The 17,999-nt window shown below is 40.7% G+C and overlaps 1 protein-coding gene across 5 annotated transcripts; it reads left to right on the top strand.

The window, feature by feature from the left end:
- The first annotated feature begins 124 nt into the window (after nucleotides 1–124).
- Nucleotides 125–17,972, top strand: kif3b (kinesin family member 3B). Of its 5 annotated transcripts, none has more exons than XM_004573443.4 (9): nucleotides 125–265; nucleotides 1,334–2,833; nucleotides 4,509–4,610; nucleotides 4,907–5,029; nucleotides 6,168–6,286; nucleotides 6,571–6,687; nucleotides 7,451–7,556; nucleotides 13,842–14,053; nucleotides 14,436–17,972. In XM_004573443.4, the coding sequence occupies exons 2-9, from the start codon at nucleotides 1,433–1,435 to the stop codon at nucleotides 14,539–14,541; spliced, it is 2,286 nt and encodes a 761-aa protein (XP_004573500.1). In that variant the 5' UTR covers nucleotides 125–265; nucleotides 1,334–1,432; the 3' UTR covers nucleotides 14,542–17,972. The 5 variants fall into 5 exon arrangements, with proteins under 5 accessions (XP_004573500.1, XP_004573504.1, XP_004573502.1 ...); XM_004573447.4 differs by having other exon boundaries at nucleotides 126–265; nucleotides 1,337–2,833; XM_004573445.4 differs by having other exon boundaries at nucleotides 131–244.
- Nucleotides 17,973–17,999: the final 27 nt, after the last annotated feature.

The raw sequence follows: 17,999 nt of genomic DNA on the forward strand, positions 1-17,999 counted from the left end.
ATGAGGGTTAATAAGACATCTTAGTTCCAAAAAAAAAAAATCAGAATTTTCTTGCTTTTTTTTTTTTTTTTTGAGATGGGTTGGGTCTTACAAAGTTAAACGCCAGACTTCACGTGATCATTTTTGGCCACTTCCAGCACCCGTTCCGTAAATTCACGAGGAGACGCGCAACAAAATCGAACCGCTGCTGGTTCGGCAGGAATTTAGCCATCGACGATTCACTTCATCGCAGTGGGAGTTTTGCGTAAGCTAACGTTTGTCACTGGTTAGTGTTAAATTACGTTTCTGTGTGGCTGGTGTAAAGTTGTGTTAGTAGGTTTTGCGAAATTTCGCGTAGCGATATCTTGAATATAATCTTTAGATTTGCTAAGAGTGTTAGCCGGGCAGTGCTACCAGATTTGTAGCTTAGGTTACCAGTTTGTTTGCAGTTGCTAGCCCAGTGTTGTGGTCTCGTTACAGGACGTGTTTAAAATGAGCTAACGCTAGAAAGCTGATCCGTGAGTTTGACTAATCAACTGGTAACGTTTACTAACCTGCCATCGTAAAATTGACCATTTATCAAATTTCTTTCTAAAGGCTGTCATTTAATTATCTGACATTCCAACTTTAAACCAAGGTGAGGTTTCTTCACCTAATTAGCTGAAATCCAGTTAGCCAATTTAAAGTAGTGTCATTGCTATGTACTCTGACAGAGCAGTGTATCAGTGCGATTGTTTTTTTCAGTTTGCATGTGAATAGGAAAACGGTTATTCATTTAAACAACTATATTTAGCTTAATGTGTGATTATGCCTGTTGCTGTGGTATTTTACGGTGATAGCTGCAAAAGTCTTAGGAAGCTTAGTTTTATGTGCAAGGGAACGGCTGCTCAGATGTGTCAGGTAAGCGGTCTCGCTGCCTATCCGATACCTTAACCAAGTGGGTTTCTCTTTTTGTCCTTAAAGGTAGTTAAAAATACTTTTAACCCTTCCCGAATCAACTAAACCTGTTAACAGAGACTGAAGAAATAACAGTCATTAGCATGTGTCCAAAACATCTATATGTTGTCATAAAGAGACACCAGCTGTTTGAATTAGGGCTGGTATTTAGTTCTTTGTAATACCCCTTTCTAACACAAGGTAGTGCAGTGAGCTAGTGGAACCATCTTCCACAAAGTTGTGCAGAAGCGAGGATATCTAAAAACACATAAAATTTAAAGAAGTTAGGCACTAGTACTTATCCTAAATCAAAACACCTGCTTGTAAGCAGTGCCATCCGGTGGCAGAATTTCACTTTAACCTGTGCGATGCTTTAACCATGATCTGAGATGTAATTCACTGATTGTTTTCACCCCAGCAGTGTCAGATTTGGGCAATCTATTGCTGAAGTGTTACTAAAGCTGCTCTTTAGGAAGACAAGGTGCCAAGCAGCAAGGATTGGCAGGTGCTCCTCACCATGTCCAAGAGCAAGAGCTCGGAGTCAGTCAAGGTGGTGGTCCGTTGCCGTCCTATGAACGAGAAAGAGCGGGCCGCCAAGTATGAGAGTGTGGTGTCTGTTGATGTCAAACTGGGCCAAATTATTGTGAGAAACCCAAGGGAGTCCTCGGGCAACGAACTGCCCAAAATCTTTACATTTGATGCTGTTTATGGTTGGAACTCGAAACAGCTAGAAATGTATGATGAAACCTTCAGGCCCCTGGTTGAGTCTGTTCTTCTGGGATTTAATGGGACCATCTTTGCTTATGGCCAGACGGGTACAGGGAAGACTTACACTATGGAAGGGGTGAGAAATGATCCGGAGAAGAGAGGAGTGATCCCAAACTCCTTTGAGCACATCTTCACACACATTTCACGTTCACAGAACCAACAGTACCTTGTCAGAGCGTCATACTTAGAAATCTACCAGGAGGAGATCAGAGACTTGCTCTCAAAAGATCAGTCACGTCGTCTCGAGCTCAGGGAGAGGCCCGACACGGGTGTGTATGTTAAAGATCTTTCATCATTTGTTACCAAGAGTGTGCGAGAGATCGAGCATGTCATGAATGTGGGAAACCAGAATCGATCAGTTGGAGCCACTAATATGAATGAGCACAGCTCACGCTCTCACGCCATTTTTGTCATCACGGTGGAGTGCAGTGAGTTGGGTGTGGATGGAGAGAACCACATAAGAGTTGGCAAACTCAACCTGGTGGATTTAGCTGGCAGTGAAAGGCAAACCAAGACTGGAGCTCAGGGGGAGAGGCTTAAAGAAGCCACAAAGATAAATCTATCCCTTTCTGCTCTTGGTAATGTCATATCAGCTCTGGTGGATGGCAGGAGCAGCCACATCCCTTACCGAGACTCGAAGCTGACACGTCTGCTGCAGGACTCCCTAGGGGGCAATGCCCGCACTGTCATGGTTGCCAACATTGGCCCAGCATCCTACAATGTGGAGGAGACCTTAACAACTCTGCGCTATTCAAACAGGGCAAAAAATATCAAGAACAAACCACGTATCAATGAAGATCCCAAAGATGCCCTGCTCAGGGAGTTTCAGGAGGAGATTGCCAGGCTGAAGGCGCAGCTGCAGAAACGCTCAGGAAAGAAAAAGAGAAGGCTGAGGAGGAGAGCTGGGGAAGGGAGCGATGATGAGGGTCTGGAAAGTGGCGAGACAGAGGACGATGAGGAAGATGGAGACGACAAGGGGGACTACTGGAGAGAACAGCAGGAGAAGTTGGAAAAGGAGAGAAAGGCAATCCTGGAGGATCACAGCCTGGTAGCTGAGGAGAAAGCCCGGCTTCTTAAAGAGAAAGAGAGGAAAATGGAAGACTTCCGGAAGGAGAGGGAGGCCGGAGAGAAGCTTGCAGCCAAAGTTAAGGTAAGCAGATTTTTTTTTTTTTTTTAAGTACCAAGAGTTTCAAGAAGTTTGTCATTTCGTATGGTGTTACCCAGGCTGAAATGAAACACTCATCAGCTGGTGAAATAGTCAATAAAATGTTTTTAAAAAGGCAGTAATAAATCATAACAATAAACGGGGATAAAAAACAAAAAACAAAATCTAAATTCTAAAACAAACTCAAGTCTAAATAGTCACACTAATTCCGATAGCAGCAGCAGTCCTTTCACAGAAGGGGGTAATTAAATTAAGTCGTGTGTGTATTTGAGCTGTATATTGTATGCGTGTGTGCATGCATGTGTAGATAGGGGTTATCAAAGTCCGCTCGTAGATCTTACAGTATAGCTTTGTGAATAGCGGAATGGATGGGGAGGGGGCACAGTTCATTTGTCAGTCTCGCTGCTTGTGCAAAGAACCCTTCCAGCATCCTGGTGGTTCTGCAGCTGATGCTCCTCTCTCTTGCCAGACAGCAGGAGGGAGAACAGGCTATGAGAGGGGTGGTGGGAGTCTCTGATGATGGAGATAGCTAAGTGTATGCAGCTCTGTTTGTAGATTTCTTCCAGAGACGAGAGAGGGGCACCAACAATCCTCCTGGCAGTCTATTGAGTTGTTGCTTTTCATTGGACTTGCAGCTGCCAAACCAAGATGTAAAACTTTGTGTCAGGATGTTTTTAATGGTGCCTCTGCAAAAAGTTGTGAGGTGAAGTGTGGAGAGTCCTGCTTTTCTGAGTCTCCTGAGGGAGTGGAGACGCTTTTGTGCTTTTTCTTTTTGTTTCAATTTAAACTGCTGTGGTATTAACTCTAGGTGCACACCCAGAAACTTAACACTGCTGGCCCTCTCCACAGCAGCACCATCTATGGTGAGGTCTGTGAACTCTGCCAGACTTCCTGAAATCAATTACCATCTCTTTTGTTTTATACACATTGATGGTGGGATTATGAGATCTACACCACACTTCAAGCTGCTCCATGTCCATTATATAAGTGGACTCATCACTCATGTCAGTGATGAGGCCAACCACTGTTGAGTCATCTACAAACTTCACAATTTGGTTAGAGTCATGTGTGAGCAGACTGAACAACAGCGGGCTCAGGACACCCCCCTGAGGAGAGCCTGTACTCGGTAAGATAGTCTTTGATGTGTGGCTGCCCACCTTGACTGTCTGTTGCCGCTTTGTCAGGAAGCTGAAAACCCAGTTGGAGGTTGCAGGGTTCACGCCTAATAGAATCAGCTTTTCCACCAACTGCTGTGGAATGATCGTGTTAAAAGCTGAGACAAAGTCAATGAAAATGACTCTGGCATAGGTGTTCTTCCTTTTAGAACTAGCTGTGGCTCCGTAGTGCAGTGGTTCACACATTCACTTAAGAAACAAAAGATCCCTGGATGTAGACACAAAGAAGGGTATCCAGTGTGTTAAAAATAACACACAAATCTGTCAAATCAAACATGAGCACCTATGTGCTGTGGGGAACTTCTACTTATCTGTTGAAGCAATTTTGAACAAAAGGAAGCGTTCAAGCTCAAAATTATTTAAATTACACTCACAAAAGTTACCATAGCTTCTTTGAGGTTGTACTGGTCCTGTGCTTGGAGTCATTTTCTTTTATCCCTTGTGTGACTTAAAGAGATCTTTTCCTAATTTTTATTTGCATCCAGGCGATGGAGAGTAAGCTCCTAGTAGGGGGGAAGAACATTGTGGATCACACCAATGAGCAGCAAAGAATGCTGGAGCAAAAGAGGCAGGAGATTGCTGAACAGGTATAGTAAAGGGGTTGGCACCAAGGCCAAGTACAGGGGTAATACTTTCTATATTACCAAAACATTACTCTGCTAGCAGTTTTCTATCCCATGTACTTATGATTCCAAATTCATCAAATTCCTTGTTAGGCATTTCAGACTTCTTCAGCAGACTAGGCACTGATTTTTGAAAGTGAACATTTTTGTCCATTTAGTACCAGACGAAAACATCTTTCAGCCAGTAAATTGTCTTTGATCTCAGAGACAGAACCCATTAAAAGTTGTGAACACATGCAAGTTTGTTTATGTGTGTCCAGAAACGGCGAGAGCGAGAGATGCAGCAGCAAATGGAAAGTCGTGATGAAGAGACACTGGAGCTTAAGGAGACCTACACTTCTCTGCAACAGGAAGTTGACATTAAAACCAAGAAGCTGAAAAAGGTGAGGATGGTTGTCACATTTGCCCAAGGCATTATCAACAAATTTGGTTCACATGGGTATGGAAGAATTCTGAATTGATTCCCAAATGTCAAAATAGTTTTTGTTTTCATGTTGACACAAAAGAAAAAGAGGAACTGAGTTCTGAGAGTACTCCTTTTTTTTTTTTTTTTTTTTTTTTAAAGAGGCTATGATTTTACAATATCAGCCCCTGACATTTAAAATGAATATAGAAATGGAAATTAATGAAAGTGAAAACAAGTGAAAAGTGTTTTGCTTTGTTACCAAAGATTAATGATGGCATTGCAGAGTATAGAGTCGTTGATAAACCAGACTGGCTGGAAACAAACTCTCCACTTTATGTAGAATGAGGTAAACCTGCAGTGTAAACATGGTATCTTTCATTTCAAAAGCCATTACCCTAATCTCCAGCTGATGGCCGTCTATCTCTGAGCCTCGTTTTCCCCAGAGTTCTCTTCCTGTTAAAAGGGCTTCTTCCTCCCCATCATTATTACCAGATCTCAGTAACCTTATAGAATTTTTTTTATTACAATATAAGCACATTGAGGTGATTGTGAGCTGACTCAATTGAACTGAACGTTTACAATGCTGTGAAAGTATTTGCCCCCTTCCTGAGTTAGATTTTTTTGCTTATTTGTCTTACTTAAATGATGTAATCATTTCAAAACCTTTCATATTTACTCGGGCTATCTTTGTCTAGTATTAAAATTTGTTTAATATGAAAATAATTGTGCTGAATGTGCAACAAACTAACTATATCAACATGTATATGGATTTGGATGGTAAAAAAAATGTTGAATTTCATAACCTTCATTTAACAAAAAATAAGAAATAAATAAATAAAACGATCAGAATCTAATATTGAGATTGACAAAGTTGGCATACCTTGTCATCATAATGACACTGTTGAAGGTACAGTGTTTTTGGTTTGTCGGGTAATAAAGTTTCTTGCAAGTAAGTAGGTCAACTGCTATTTTAAGTCGGGTATTGTCTGTGGTGTTCTATTTGGGTTGTTCATTATTCCTTATGACAATCAGGCTTTTAAACAAAAACATTTAAGGCTGAATGCTCTAACAGTCTTTTTCTGGTCACTCTAGTTTTCTCTTTCTCTCTCCTCTAGCTGTTTTCCAAGCTGCAGTCAGTGAAGGCAGAAATCCAAGATCTCCAAGAAGCACACATCAACGAGCGCCAGGAGATGGAGCAGATCCAAAACGAACTCACCAGGGACCTCAAACTCAAGTATGAAGTCTGCATATCAATGTTGGCCCGACACAAATCTCTGATCAAGACTGTGTCATGTGATCGAGGAGGAACCGTAAAAAGATTGCTAGCGAATTAGTGGAGCTTCTTGTGCTTTAAGACTCTTTCTCACTGTAGTGCATGGAAATGAAATATTTAATGAGGAACAGATACATTACATTCAAATGCTTTCAACCTTTCCTGTTTTAAATAACATGTCTGAGTTTTCTTTGTCTCTCTCTGTCTCCCTGTCTGTCTATTAAATGTTCATGTGTTTCTTTCAGACATCTGATTATTGAAAACTTCATTCCTCTAGAGGAGAAAAACAAAATAGTCAACAGGGCTTTCTTCGATGAGGAGCCTGAGGAATGGAAGATGAAGCCCATCACACGTATTGAGGAGTAAGTCTGGGAATATTCAGAGTGGGTCTTTCCATCTCAAATCATAACATTTTTAGAATGTTTTCTGCTTGACTAGCTTATATTTACCTTTAGGTTCACAAATAGTGCTTTTCCTCTACTACCTACTCGACTCTGTTTTGGTTGTCCATTACAATCGAGTACCACCCAATGTACGTGGGGTCGTTCTAAACACCACAACAAAGGAACACATTGAGTCGGTGATATACTTGCTGCTCGGTCTGGAACCACGCTGTTGTTTTTTGTGTAGCCATTTTCCTCATTGCAGGGATTCATAAGTAGAAGTTTTGCTTCTCGTGAAGGAGACTTATCGAATGACATCACTGACTAGCCAATCGGTGGCATGCAGTCTTGACGTCATGTTTTCTGATCACTTTAGATCGCTTGGAATTCCGGCCAAGTAGGTACTAAAAAAGTACCTGGTACCAGGTACTGCCACCTAATGGAAAACCCTAAAAACCGAGCCGACCTGACCCTAATAGGTTCTACTGGAAAAGAGCTAAAACAGACAAGTGTTGGAGAACCAGCTGTGGAACCTGTGCCTTATTAGGAAAGGGAAACTAAAAGTCCCTTCAATAGATGCTGTTTGGCATGCAATTCTAGCAAATGGTGCACACAGTTGCTCATTATAGTGCTGCAGAGTGGCAGAGCTGGCAACTGATTTATTGTAAAACACCAAAGCAAGAAGCAAATTTCCCATGCTGCTTTGTAATACTCCTTTTCTCTCTCTCTCTTTCTCACTCAGTGACCATCAGATGATGAGCAGGCCTCGGTCTGCAGTCGGCTACTGGAGGCCCCTCAGTCACCATGCCCGTGTGGCCATGATGTTGAAGCCTGACATGAGATACAAAGTAAGCTTTTCTCCCTCTCCTTTATAGTGTTGTTATTATAGTTAAGTTATCACTGCATATAAAACTGTATTTTCCCTCAGCTGTAGAAAGCTGATGGGGACAACAAAGGTTGTGCATGGGAGCACAACGCGTTGAAATTCACCTCACTCTCATACAGGGCTCTAGCGTGCGACCAATTTGGTCGCATATGCAACCTAATTTCTCAATGGTGCAACCTAATTTCTCAATGGTGCAACTAAAAAACTCGTAGGTCGCACCAGTGCGACCAGCCATACAAAAAGTCTCTGAAAGTCTCCGTGTGGTCAACAACAGACACACATTATGCCTATATCGAGGTCTAAACCAATCAGAGATAGTCAGGGGCGAGACCTCTCTGATTGTCCATGGTCCAGATAGTCCTGTAGTCCTAAGCGTGTGTACGTTTGAAAGTGCAGGCGGATAGAGGTGAGTAGTAGTAGTGAATGAAGCGATATCGATTCATTAAATCCTAAATCGACTTTTAAATATAAATGAAAACTGACAGCTCAATGATTCTGATGCTCCGGGTCCGTGCTTTGTGTTTACTTCTTATTTTGCGCTAGATTCTGATGCTACAAGTTTTGTCTCTCTCCAACCAAAACTCATTGAACCAGCATCAAAAGAAGATCAAAACTGCACTTCACCTTTGATAAACATCTTCATGAATTCTCTCTTACTTTTACTGCTTTGCTTCAACCACAATAAAAATCACACTTTCTGCACAGCTCTTTCTCTCGCTCTCCCTCTCTCAATGTACTTCAAGAACAGTTTCTCATCTAAAATCTGCATTCATTTTCTTGCTTATTTTTCACCAGTCTACCGTTGTTTACAGCGCTGTCGGACGCGTTCTCCCCCCCCCCCCCCAAAAAATTTACGTCTGACAAGAAAGCCTCATTTCTGCTGTTCAATAGCGTAGAAATGTAAACTTTCAATTAGGGCTGGGCCATTTTATACCGTTCACGGTAATACCGGTATAATGTTAGGCAACGATAGGAAAATGAAATATCGCGATAGAATGAGTAAAACGCGCATGCGCAATGCCTTTGTTTTCATACGCACATGGCCGATTGTTGAGTGAAACAGATGAACCAGAATTGGTTTGTAAAAATGGTGCAACTTCAGTGATGTGGAACTGATTTGGTGTTTGTCCGTCAGATACACAACAAAGCACATTTTTTTGCAGAACATGCAAGCGGCCGTCGTTATTGTCGTATTTGTCGGACTAAGATGCTCTTAAATCTGGGAGTAATCTGGGTCCTAAACTCCGTATACTTCAGGTCAAACAAACACTGCAGCATCACTGAGAGTTAAAAACTGTCTAAATTCTTTCATCTTTAATAAAACGATCAGCATTGCTGCTTTACCAGGTGTAACTATGAAGTTTAACTTCCAGGCATCCATGAAAACAAAATTTATTACATTTAACGGAGTTAGAAGTTAGCAGGAAGCTAGCGGAAGTTAGCTCGCTAGTTTCGCTAGTTACCTAAGCATGATATAGCATGTTCTGACTGAGAGATTTCTGAAAAAATTCAAACGTACAGCTCTGCTATCACGTCCAACATAAATGAAGACAGGAAACTAAACAGCAGTGACGTTTGTAGGGTTACTGAAGTTGGGCTAGCTGGTATATAATGATGTGCTACGTGATCGCTAGCGACACAGCTATGTTAGCATAACATAAACAGTGAAGCTGGAGGACGAACACTAACACTTTTCCACTTATAAAAGTTAACGTGAAGGTTCCTCATGGTTAGAGACAAATGCAATCGCATGGCAGGATGCTGTAAACGGACCAAACTTCAGTCAGGAGAACAACTGAGATAATCCATCCACAATACCAGGTTAGTCATTAATATACTGCAACAACATGGGAATAGAACAGCTGCCAGAGAATTCAACATTAATGAATCAATGGTACAGAAGTGGAGGAAGCAAGAAGAATGAGTTTAATAAAGTTTGATTTATCTGACTGCTTTGTTTCGCTTAATGTGCCTTATAATCCCGTGCACCTCATGGTCCGAAAAATACGTACTGCATACTGCAGTTTAATGTTGCAAAGCACCTCTTTTTAACTTCAGTGGATATTATACATGGTTATGCTCAGGATATGTCAGCCCATTTCTACTGGAAATGCCTTTTGGTTAAACTTTCAGCAAGGAATTTGCATTTGCACTGTTACATTTTTATAAAGCTTTAATGTACATAAAAACCAGCTTCTTGTTTAAGTGAAAATAAATGGAAGGTTGTCTTTTTGCGCTAGTAATGTTGTGGAGTTGTATTTTGTCTCGCATCAATTATATCGTCAGTTATATCATTATCGCAAATTTTCAAATATATATCGTGATAAATATTTTTGGCCATATCGCCCTGCTCTACTTTCAATAGCTCCCATTTCATCTAATGAGGACTGTGACAGTTTTCTTTCTTTTCTTCTTGCAAAGATTAATAACATAAGAATGAACTTTTCTCATTCAGCACCTGTTATGTCTGTCTCCACCTCATCACGCCCTGTCATTTTGGTTACTTTCACAAACATAACATTTGCGATAAGTTTCAATCCGGCTTTCGCAGAGCTCACTCCGCAGAAACAGCCCTTCCTAGGGTCTCAAGTGACATTTTGATGAATAATGATGCAGGAAAATGCTCGGTCCTAGTTATGTTGGACCTAACATCGACTTTTGACACTGTTGACCACCACATCCTCCTTGAAAGGCTTAAACATTGGGTTGGTGTATCAGGTACTGCCTTAGGGTGGTTCTCCTCATATCTACATAACCGATCTTTTTCTGTGGTGGTCTCCGATTGTAGGTCATCCTCTACCTCCCTTACTTTTGTGGTGTCCCTCAGGGTTCGGTTTTGGGGCCTTTATTGGTTGTAATATATCTTCTCCCCTCCAGCATATAATGGGCTCTTTTGAGGACATTTCTTATCACTGTTATGCTGATGATATTCAGTTGTACATTTCTTTTAAGCCCCCAGGATTTATCTAAGCTTCAGCTTTTAAATGACTGATTCCATCAAGCACTCCAACTCAAGAAGGGGAAAACTGAAGTCCTCATATATGCTCCGGACAGACTTTATCCCAGATAGTGAAAGCCCTTGGTCCTCTTTCTGTGCATGTTAAATCCTCTATCAGGAATTTAGGTGTCACTTTTGACTCGACTCTCACATTGGATCGGCATGTGAAATCTCTGGTTCGGTCTTGTTTTTATCATTTAAGAAATTACATCATTAAGCCCCATTTTTATCTCTCCCTGAACTGATAGCTATACATGCATTTATTTCCTCACGCTTGGACTATTGTATCTGTTTGTTTGTGTCTAAGCAAAGGTTCTCTGGATCTGCAGGTTGTGCAAAACGCTGCAGCTAGGCTGTTGACAAAATCCTCAAAGTATTCACATGTGACACCACTGCTATTTCAGCTACACTGGCTTCCTGTTGAATTTAGAGTACATTTTAAGATCCTGGTCTTGACATTTAGAGCCTTGCATAGACTGGAACCATCCTACATCTCCGATCTGCTACAGCCCTATGTCCCTAGCAGGTCCCTGAGATCATCTGATCAGGGCTTACTTGCTATAAAACAGACTAAGATGAGAACAAAGGGTGACAGAGCTTTTGCCACTGTGGCCCCAAGACTGTGGAACTCTCTCCCTCATACATTAAGAACTGTGGACTCGGTAGTTGTTTTTTAAAAAAAACAACAACTCAAAACTCACCTTTTTAAAACGGTTTTTGGTTAAATTTCTGCCTGTTTTATATTGTCTGTTTTACAGTTTTATTATTTGTTATCTTATGTGCAGAACTTTGTGATTCTGTCTAGAAAGGTGCTATATAAATAAAATTGTATTTATTTATTTAAAAAGCCAGGCCAGGAAAATCTCCTTCATGTTTTTCTGAGTTTTATCCTCAATTACTTTGACACAAAGGCATCTGCTGGGATTCTTACACCTCTGATGAAGTCTCACACGTGTCAGTGCTGATTAATGATCAGCATTAAAATATTTCTGATTGTCTGGGTCAAAATTGAATAGAATCAAATCAGGACCTTTCGAATCGGAATTGAATCAAATATAGAAATCGGTGATGATACCCAGCCCTAGTAAGTAGCCTAGCCCCGACAGAAGTAGATGTAGCTGTGGGTAATGAGAAAAGATGAAAAGAACGATTGATAACTTTTTTTGTTAAGTTAACGTAAAGTTATAGTGAACATGTAAAACATGGGGGTTAAGTGATGAGGTTGAAAAATTTGGGTGCATCTAACTTTTGTACTGGTACTCTTAAAGAAAAAAAAGTGCATCAGTGCAACTGTGGCAAAAAGTTAATCTAGATCCCTGCTCATAGTTGAGAAGAAGTCAACTAGGATTTACAAAATGATACCATAGGTGCATCAAACGAGCTTAAATCAAACGTCCAATTTTCTGAAGGTCTTGTGAATGTGATAACTCGAATGCTGCAGTGTAGCAGAGCTCTAGAGTGCGACCAATTTGGTCGCAAATGCGACCAAATTTTTCAGTGGTGCGACTAAAAAAAAAAAAAAAAATTTGCTTGCACCTGTGCGACCAACTGTTCGGGTAGCAAAAAAAAAAAATCTGCAACCTTCCCTGTGGTCAACAGACACACATTTTGCCCCTATCGTGGACTAAACCAATCAGAGATAGTAAAGGGCGGGACCTCTCTGATTGGCCGTGGTCCAGTTGAAAGTGCAGGTGGAAGTGGGAGGTGAGTAGCTTGAATAAAGCGATATCAATTCATTAAATCCTGAATCGACTTTTAAATATAACTGTATTTTGCCAGAAACGCCAGATTCTCAGATTAAAGCTCACAAAACCATTTCAACAACAACCAAACAGCAAATGAGAGCAGGTACACGGATTCCACACAAAGACGTAAACACAGAATGGACCGACGCATCAGAATCAACTTTCTCGGCTTTCTCACCCGACGGCCCGTAGACGTACACGCTGTTGGAGCTTAGCGATCCTGATGCGTCCGGTCCGCGCTGTGATTACGTCTTTTTGCGCTGATTCTGAGCTGCAGGTTTTGTCTCTCCAACCAAAATCCACCGAGCCAGCAGCAAAAGAAGCAGCAAACTGCGCTTCACATTTGATTAATGTCGTCATGAATTTTGCTGTTTTTCTTCCACGACTATTAAAATCACACTCCATGCACAGCTAGCTCTCTCTCTCTCTATCCTTCAAGAACAGTTTCCCGTCTCCAATCTCTGTTTTCTGTATTATTCATTCGCTTATTACCCACCAGTCTACCGTTGTTTACAGCGCTGTGGCTGCTGTCTTTTTCTTTTCTTTTTTTCACTTAAATGACCTCGGACAAGAAAGCCTGTTTTTTCTGTTGTTCAATACTGAAGAAATTTAAACTTTATATGCAGAACATTGTAGAATATTTTTAAGGTTATCTGCTATAAAAAGCCAGACCAGGAAAATCTCCTTCATGTTTTTCTGTTTTATTCTCAGTTACTTTCACACAAAGGCATCTGCTGTGATGTTCACAATTCTGAAGAAGTCAGTACTGATAAATGATCAGAAATAATATTTCTGACTGTCTGAGGCTAAGTTGAATCGAATCGGGACTTTGAAAACCGGAATCGAATGGATTATAGAAATCAGTGATGATACCCAGCCGTAGTGAGCAGCCTAGGCACGACAGAAGTGGAATAGGAAAAGAACTATTGCTAACTTTTCTGTTAAGTTAAGGCCTGATCCGTCTGAAATTCATAGCCAGTGCTCTGACACGGTGTCATCAATCTTTGAAAGCTGAAAAAGCAGTGTATCCAGAAAAACACGTTATATTATATAAATTATTATAAAATTTGTGTGCGCCTAACTTTTGTGCCAGTACGCCTAACTTTTTAAAGTTAGGCTGAGACGTAGCAATGGCAGTTGTCAGTATTTAAAAGATTAACGTTACTGCTGCACAGGTTTAAGATTGAGCTCATTGCAAATACTTTACTGGTTATTAAACATAATGCAATGCATTATATAACATCATATTATTTTCACACTGGTGCTCTAGTAGTTTCCAATTCACAGTAGGCCCGAGGCATGGTGGTTCCTGGGTTGTTCTTAAACAGCTGGTCTTCTTCAAGATCTTGGCAAACTTATACTTGCATACAGGAGTTTGAACTGATGATCTGCAGCTGTTTATAAAAGTCTCTAAGAGACCTTCCCAACATGTGTAAATCTTCTGACCACATTTGTATATAACTGAATTTTCCCAGATGAATGTGATTCTGTGTCATTGTTCTAGGCTGAGAACATCATAATGCTGGATATGGACATTCCTGCACGGACCTCTAAAGAGTACCAGGAGCCAGTTATCGCCCCAAAGCTGGCGGCAGCTCTGGAGGATGCTCTTCGGGATGAGGATGAGATCGAGGTAGATGCCTCAAGCTTTCACAGCAGCTTGGGACAAATGCTGCCTGCTGGTGCTAGCGGCAGCCTCAAGAAGCCAAAGTCAGGGTAAGCAACAGTACCACAAGTTATATTCACCTTCGAGTGCCGCATCCTGTTAAGAAACTAGTGCTTTTTTTTTTTTTTTTTTTTTTTTTTTTTTTTTTTTTGGTAATATTTTACACCCACCATGTTGCAACAGCTTTACATTGGCTTGTTGTACAAAATAATCTCTTCCTCTTTGTTTCATTTCTGTCCATATTGTACAACGCAACACAAAAGGAAGGAGACAGCAGATTGTAAATTTGCATTCAGAGGAAATGATTTACCCTGTTAAAGACTCTGCAAATTTTTGATATGTGACAGATGAACCCTGTAAACAGCATAAACTCACTGATGGTGTGACACCAAAAGGTTTTCTAACTCTATGCCAATCTTTTCTCTCCTTTAGACGACCAAGAACAGGCAAGAAGTCGAGTACCCCGACCTCTTCATACAGCCCCTCCAGCCCAGGATCCCCTCTTTATCCCCAATCCCGTGGCCTGGTGCCAAAGTGATGGTTCCTACTGCTACTGTCACTGCCTGCCAACCTGTTTTGCACCTGTCCACATTGGGAATGACCTTTAGAGGATGGGTATAAAAAAAGATTAATGCTGCTTTCTAGTTTTTAACTACACCACTGTTAACTGATCTCTTGAATACAACAAAACAATAGCAGCTGTGCATGACATTATACTGCACTGCTTTTACAGTTCCCTAGATATTGATGAATGTCAGTAATTTCGTGTGTGTGTGTGTGTGTGAGAGACGCATCACAATGTTCTTAACGTACAAAAAAGTAAAGGTGGGCTTAACCTTCCCTTGCACTACTTCATATCTTCCTAGATGTGTGTTAGATGTCCTTCATGTTACTGTAAATGTGGACATGTGTGTGTGGTAGTGGGGGGAGGGGGCTGAGAGCTCTGAACCTGGCACTAACATAGTTGTGTGTGTGAATGTGGTGTTGTACATCTGGCTGCATGTCTGTGCATCTTTGAATCACTGTCTGAATGGGTTTGTTTGTTTTCTGTTTTTATCCACGACTTTAATTGTTGCTTTAGAGGAGCTTTAAGATTGCGTGTGGTTGCATGTGCTGGCTTCAGTCTTAAAGGAATAGTTGCACATTTTGGCAAATACACTTACAAAAGAGAAGCGTTAAGAATTTTTACCACCTTTACGCTGAAGTGTGAAGCAGAAAGTGATCGGCTTTAGACATAGCTGGTGAAACTGCCATTTGAATTTCAAAAATTCTCGTACTAAATTTCTAATAGGGAGCATGTCAGCTCAGCTGAAAAGGCAAAACTATGCAAATGCAGACATAGAATCTAGTTAATAAATTATAAACTGAATAATAAACAAACTGCAAAGCAGTTAGTCTGTTACAATTACCAAATAAAATGTTGGTGTTTACATTTAATTGTTTTTGGTAAATCCAGTCAACCTAATGGATGTTACTCTGTACAACCTGAATATCGGTGTTAAATCTAGCTCAGCTCAGCACAACACAAAAGCAATAAGAACAAGTAAATTATTAGTCAAGTTGAATTCTCAAGCCAAAAAGAGCTTTTAAGTAGGATCTCACCAAAATGTTTTTCAGTTCTGAAACCAAAGGCATGCACATAGCGAAGCCTGTTTGCATGTGAAAATGCGACCAGTGTCAAAAGAGGAAATGGTTGTAGCCTTTTGCTTTGATTACTTCCCTTTAAAAGTGATGTTATTGGATTTGTTACCCAGTCAGCACATTTTAAGTTATTAAATAGTTACATTTCCCTTGTAATGCAGTGCCACAGTACCTTTGCCATACTGTGGCTAACTTTATGTCGTGATGATTCACAAGCTAGTTGGTAGCTTACCATGAACAATCCGCATCCCTCAGCTGTAAAGCTGCATGTGCTGTAGACAGTACTGAAAGGTTTACTAATAGCAGTCAGAGCTCAAACTATGTGATGTCACTCTTTCTAAATGAGCACAAACACATTTAAAATGAAATATTTATTGGAAAAAAATACACACGACATATTATGATTGAGTACCTTAGAACTGTTTTTGTTCTTCAGCTGAGCCAAGCTAAGCTTCTTAGTTTCTGCTTGTGGTTTATGTAGCGTACAGATTTCACACTAATACATAAGCAAACTTTCTCAAATGGTGGACTATTTCTTTAAGTCTGCAAGTGTGCAGGTCAGGAAATAAAGCATGCTCCAGATCTGGACTCAGTCACGAGTTGCTGTAATCAGTAGATGCTGTTCTTCCTGAGACACACAAGGGAGGTGGGGAACATGGGGGGAGAGCCCGACACATGTACCCTCTGTGGACAGTTTCTAGGTTGCATGACATAGCAGTTGGCCACCAGACCAGAGATCAGCTTGAACTACAGCCTGAGCCACGTCAAAAGTACTGTCCTGGAATGTGCCTCAGATTTGTCAGGGTTCCATGGTGCCTTAATCTGCATCCTCAGTCTCTGCTCCTTCATTTGAGCCGTGCACACACAGGCCTCCCAGTCTTCGTCGGCTCATCTACAAATTCATTCCAGGATCAGAGAATCGTTAAGAGCGTGAAGTTCAGTCGGGGGCATCCTGGGTCATTTGGATAAGCACCACTGCAAAGTTGGGCAGATGAAGGGTCAACATATTTTCCTTGTGATTTTTATTTTTATCTACCTTGGTATTTGTGTGAGTGTAAAAGAACATTAAACCCCCACAGACACACCATTCAACATTTGCCTCCAGGTGGACAATATGCAGTTTTAACCGTCATGGTTCAGCCTGCCTCTCTGCTGCTCTCTGTTCCCCATATTCTTAACCGTGAAGGGGTGCGCTCTCTGCTCGCTGCTACCATGCAGGGTTTTCCAACCCACTGTGTCATTTCAGCAAGCGTGGGTCAAGTGGCAAATCTTTTTAAAATACTTGTGATGTGTGCAGTTTGTGAGTTGAAGACTTGTAAACCATCAGGGCTATGTCTCTAACAATCCCTGTGAGGTCTAGGTAGCCCTAACTCTACCTCTGTGCAATAAAAGTATGTGACCTTTTTTTTCTTTTTCTTTTTTTTTTTTGAAAATTGTTTTCCTAAGTCGTGGCAATCGGGGAGAAAACAAGGAAAAAATTTTTAACTAACGTCTATTTACATTTATCCCAAAACCTCCCCCCCCCCCTCTTTTCAAACCACCGACTTAAAGTTGGGGTCCGACCTCACAGGGTACCTCAAGGATCTCTCTGCTGTTTGACCCATGCCTGCGTATCTATTTAGATACTGTAATGAATATAACTTGTTTAAAGGCAATCCTTAGTCACTTTTAGATCTGTAAGAAACACATGAGTTTCCATATTGAAAAAGTCTTAACTTATTACAATCCTATGTTTTTATATACAAATGTAGATATAATTTTTTATTCATTCTTTTTCTTGAAAATAGATTGTTGTTATTTTATTTTTGGAGCTCTGTAATTTAATGTTGAAATGTTGTTTTTTTTCATCATATATATATTATGTGTCTTTGTATTCGGCAAGTTACAGGCTTGTTTTCCCCACTTAGTTGATGAGTTTTCCACATGGATGTTGAAAGCATGGGTCATGTTGTTGATGTGGGCCTGTGCAGAGAGCGTCACGGTTCAGTATTGGCACATTAGCTGTAAGTTGTACTTCACAAACATAAATATTAAAATAAGAGCTAACATTGAAATGCTGTATACGCATGACTTTAGCACGCTTGAGTAACATGTTTTGGTTGTGACTGTGTTCATCGGTCATAGAAAGTTAGTGAACAAAATGTGAATGTATAATTTAATTGAAAAATCTTGTATCACTGGATCCAAACTCCCAGACTGTTTGCGATCAATTTTTACATGCTGTCATTGTAGCCATATGACGATTCTGCTGGTGCGCTTATGTATCTGACTTGGCTATGTCTTCTACTTGTTTAGTGTCTTTACATTAATAAAGAGAAATTAATGGGAGTACTGTGGTGTGTCTTTGAGGGTATT

The sequence above is a fragment of the Maylandia zebra genome, linkage group LG20 (genome assembly GCF_041146795.1).
Source record: "Maylandia zebra isolate NMK-2024a linkage group LG20, Mzebra_GT3a, whole genome shotgun sequence".
Lineage (NCBI taxonomy): Eukaryota > Metazoa > Chordata > Actinopteri > Cichliformes > Cichlidae > Maylandia > Maylandia zebra.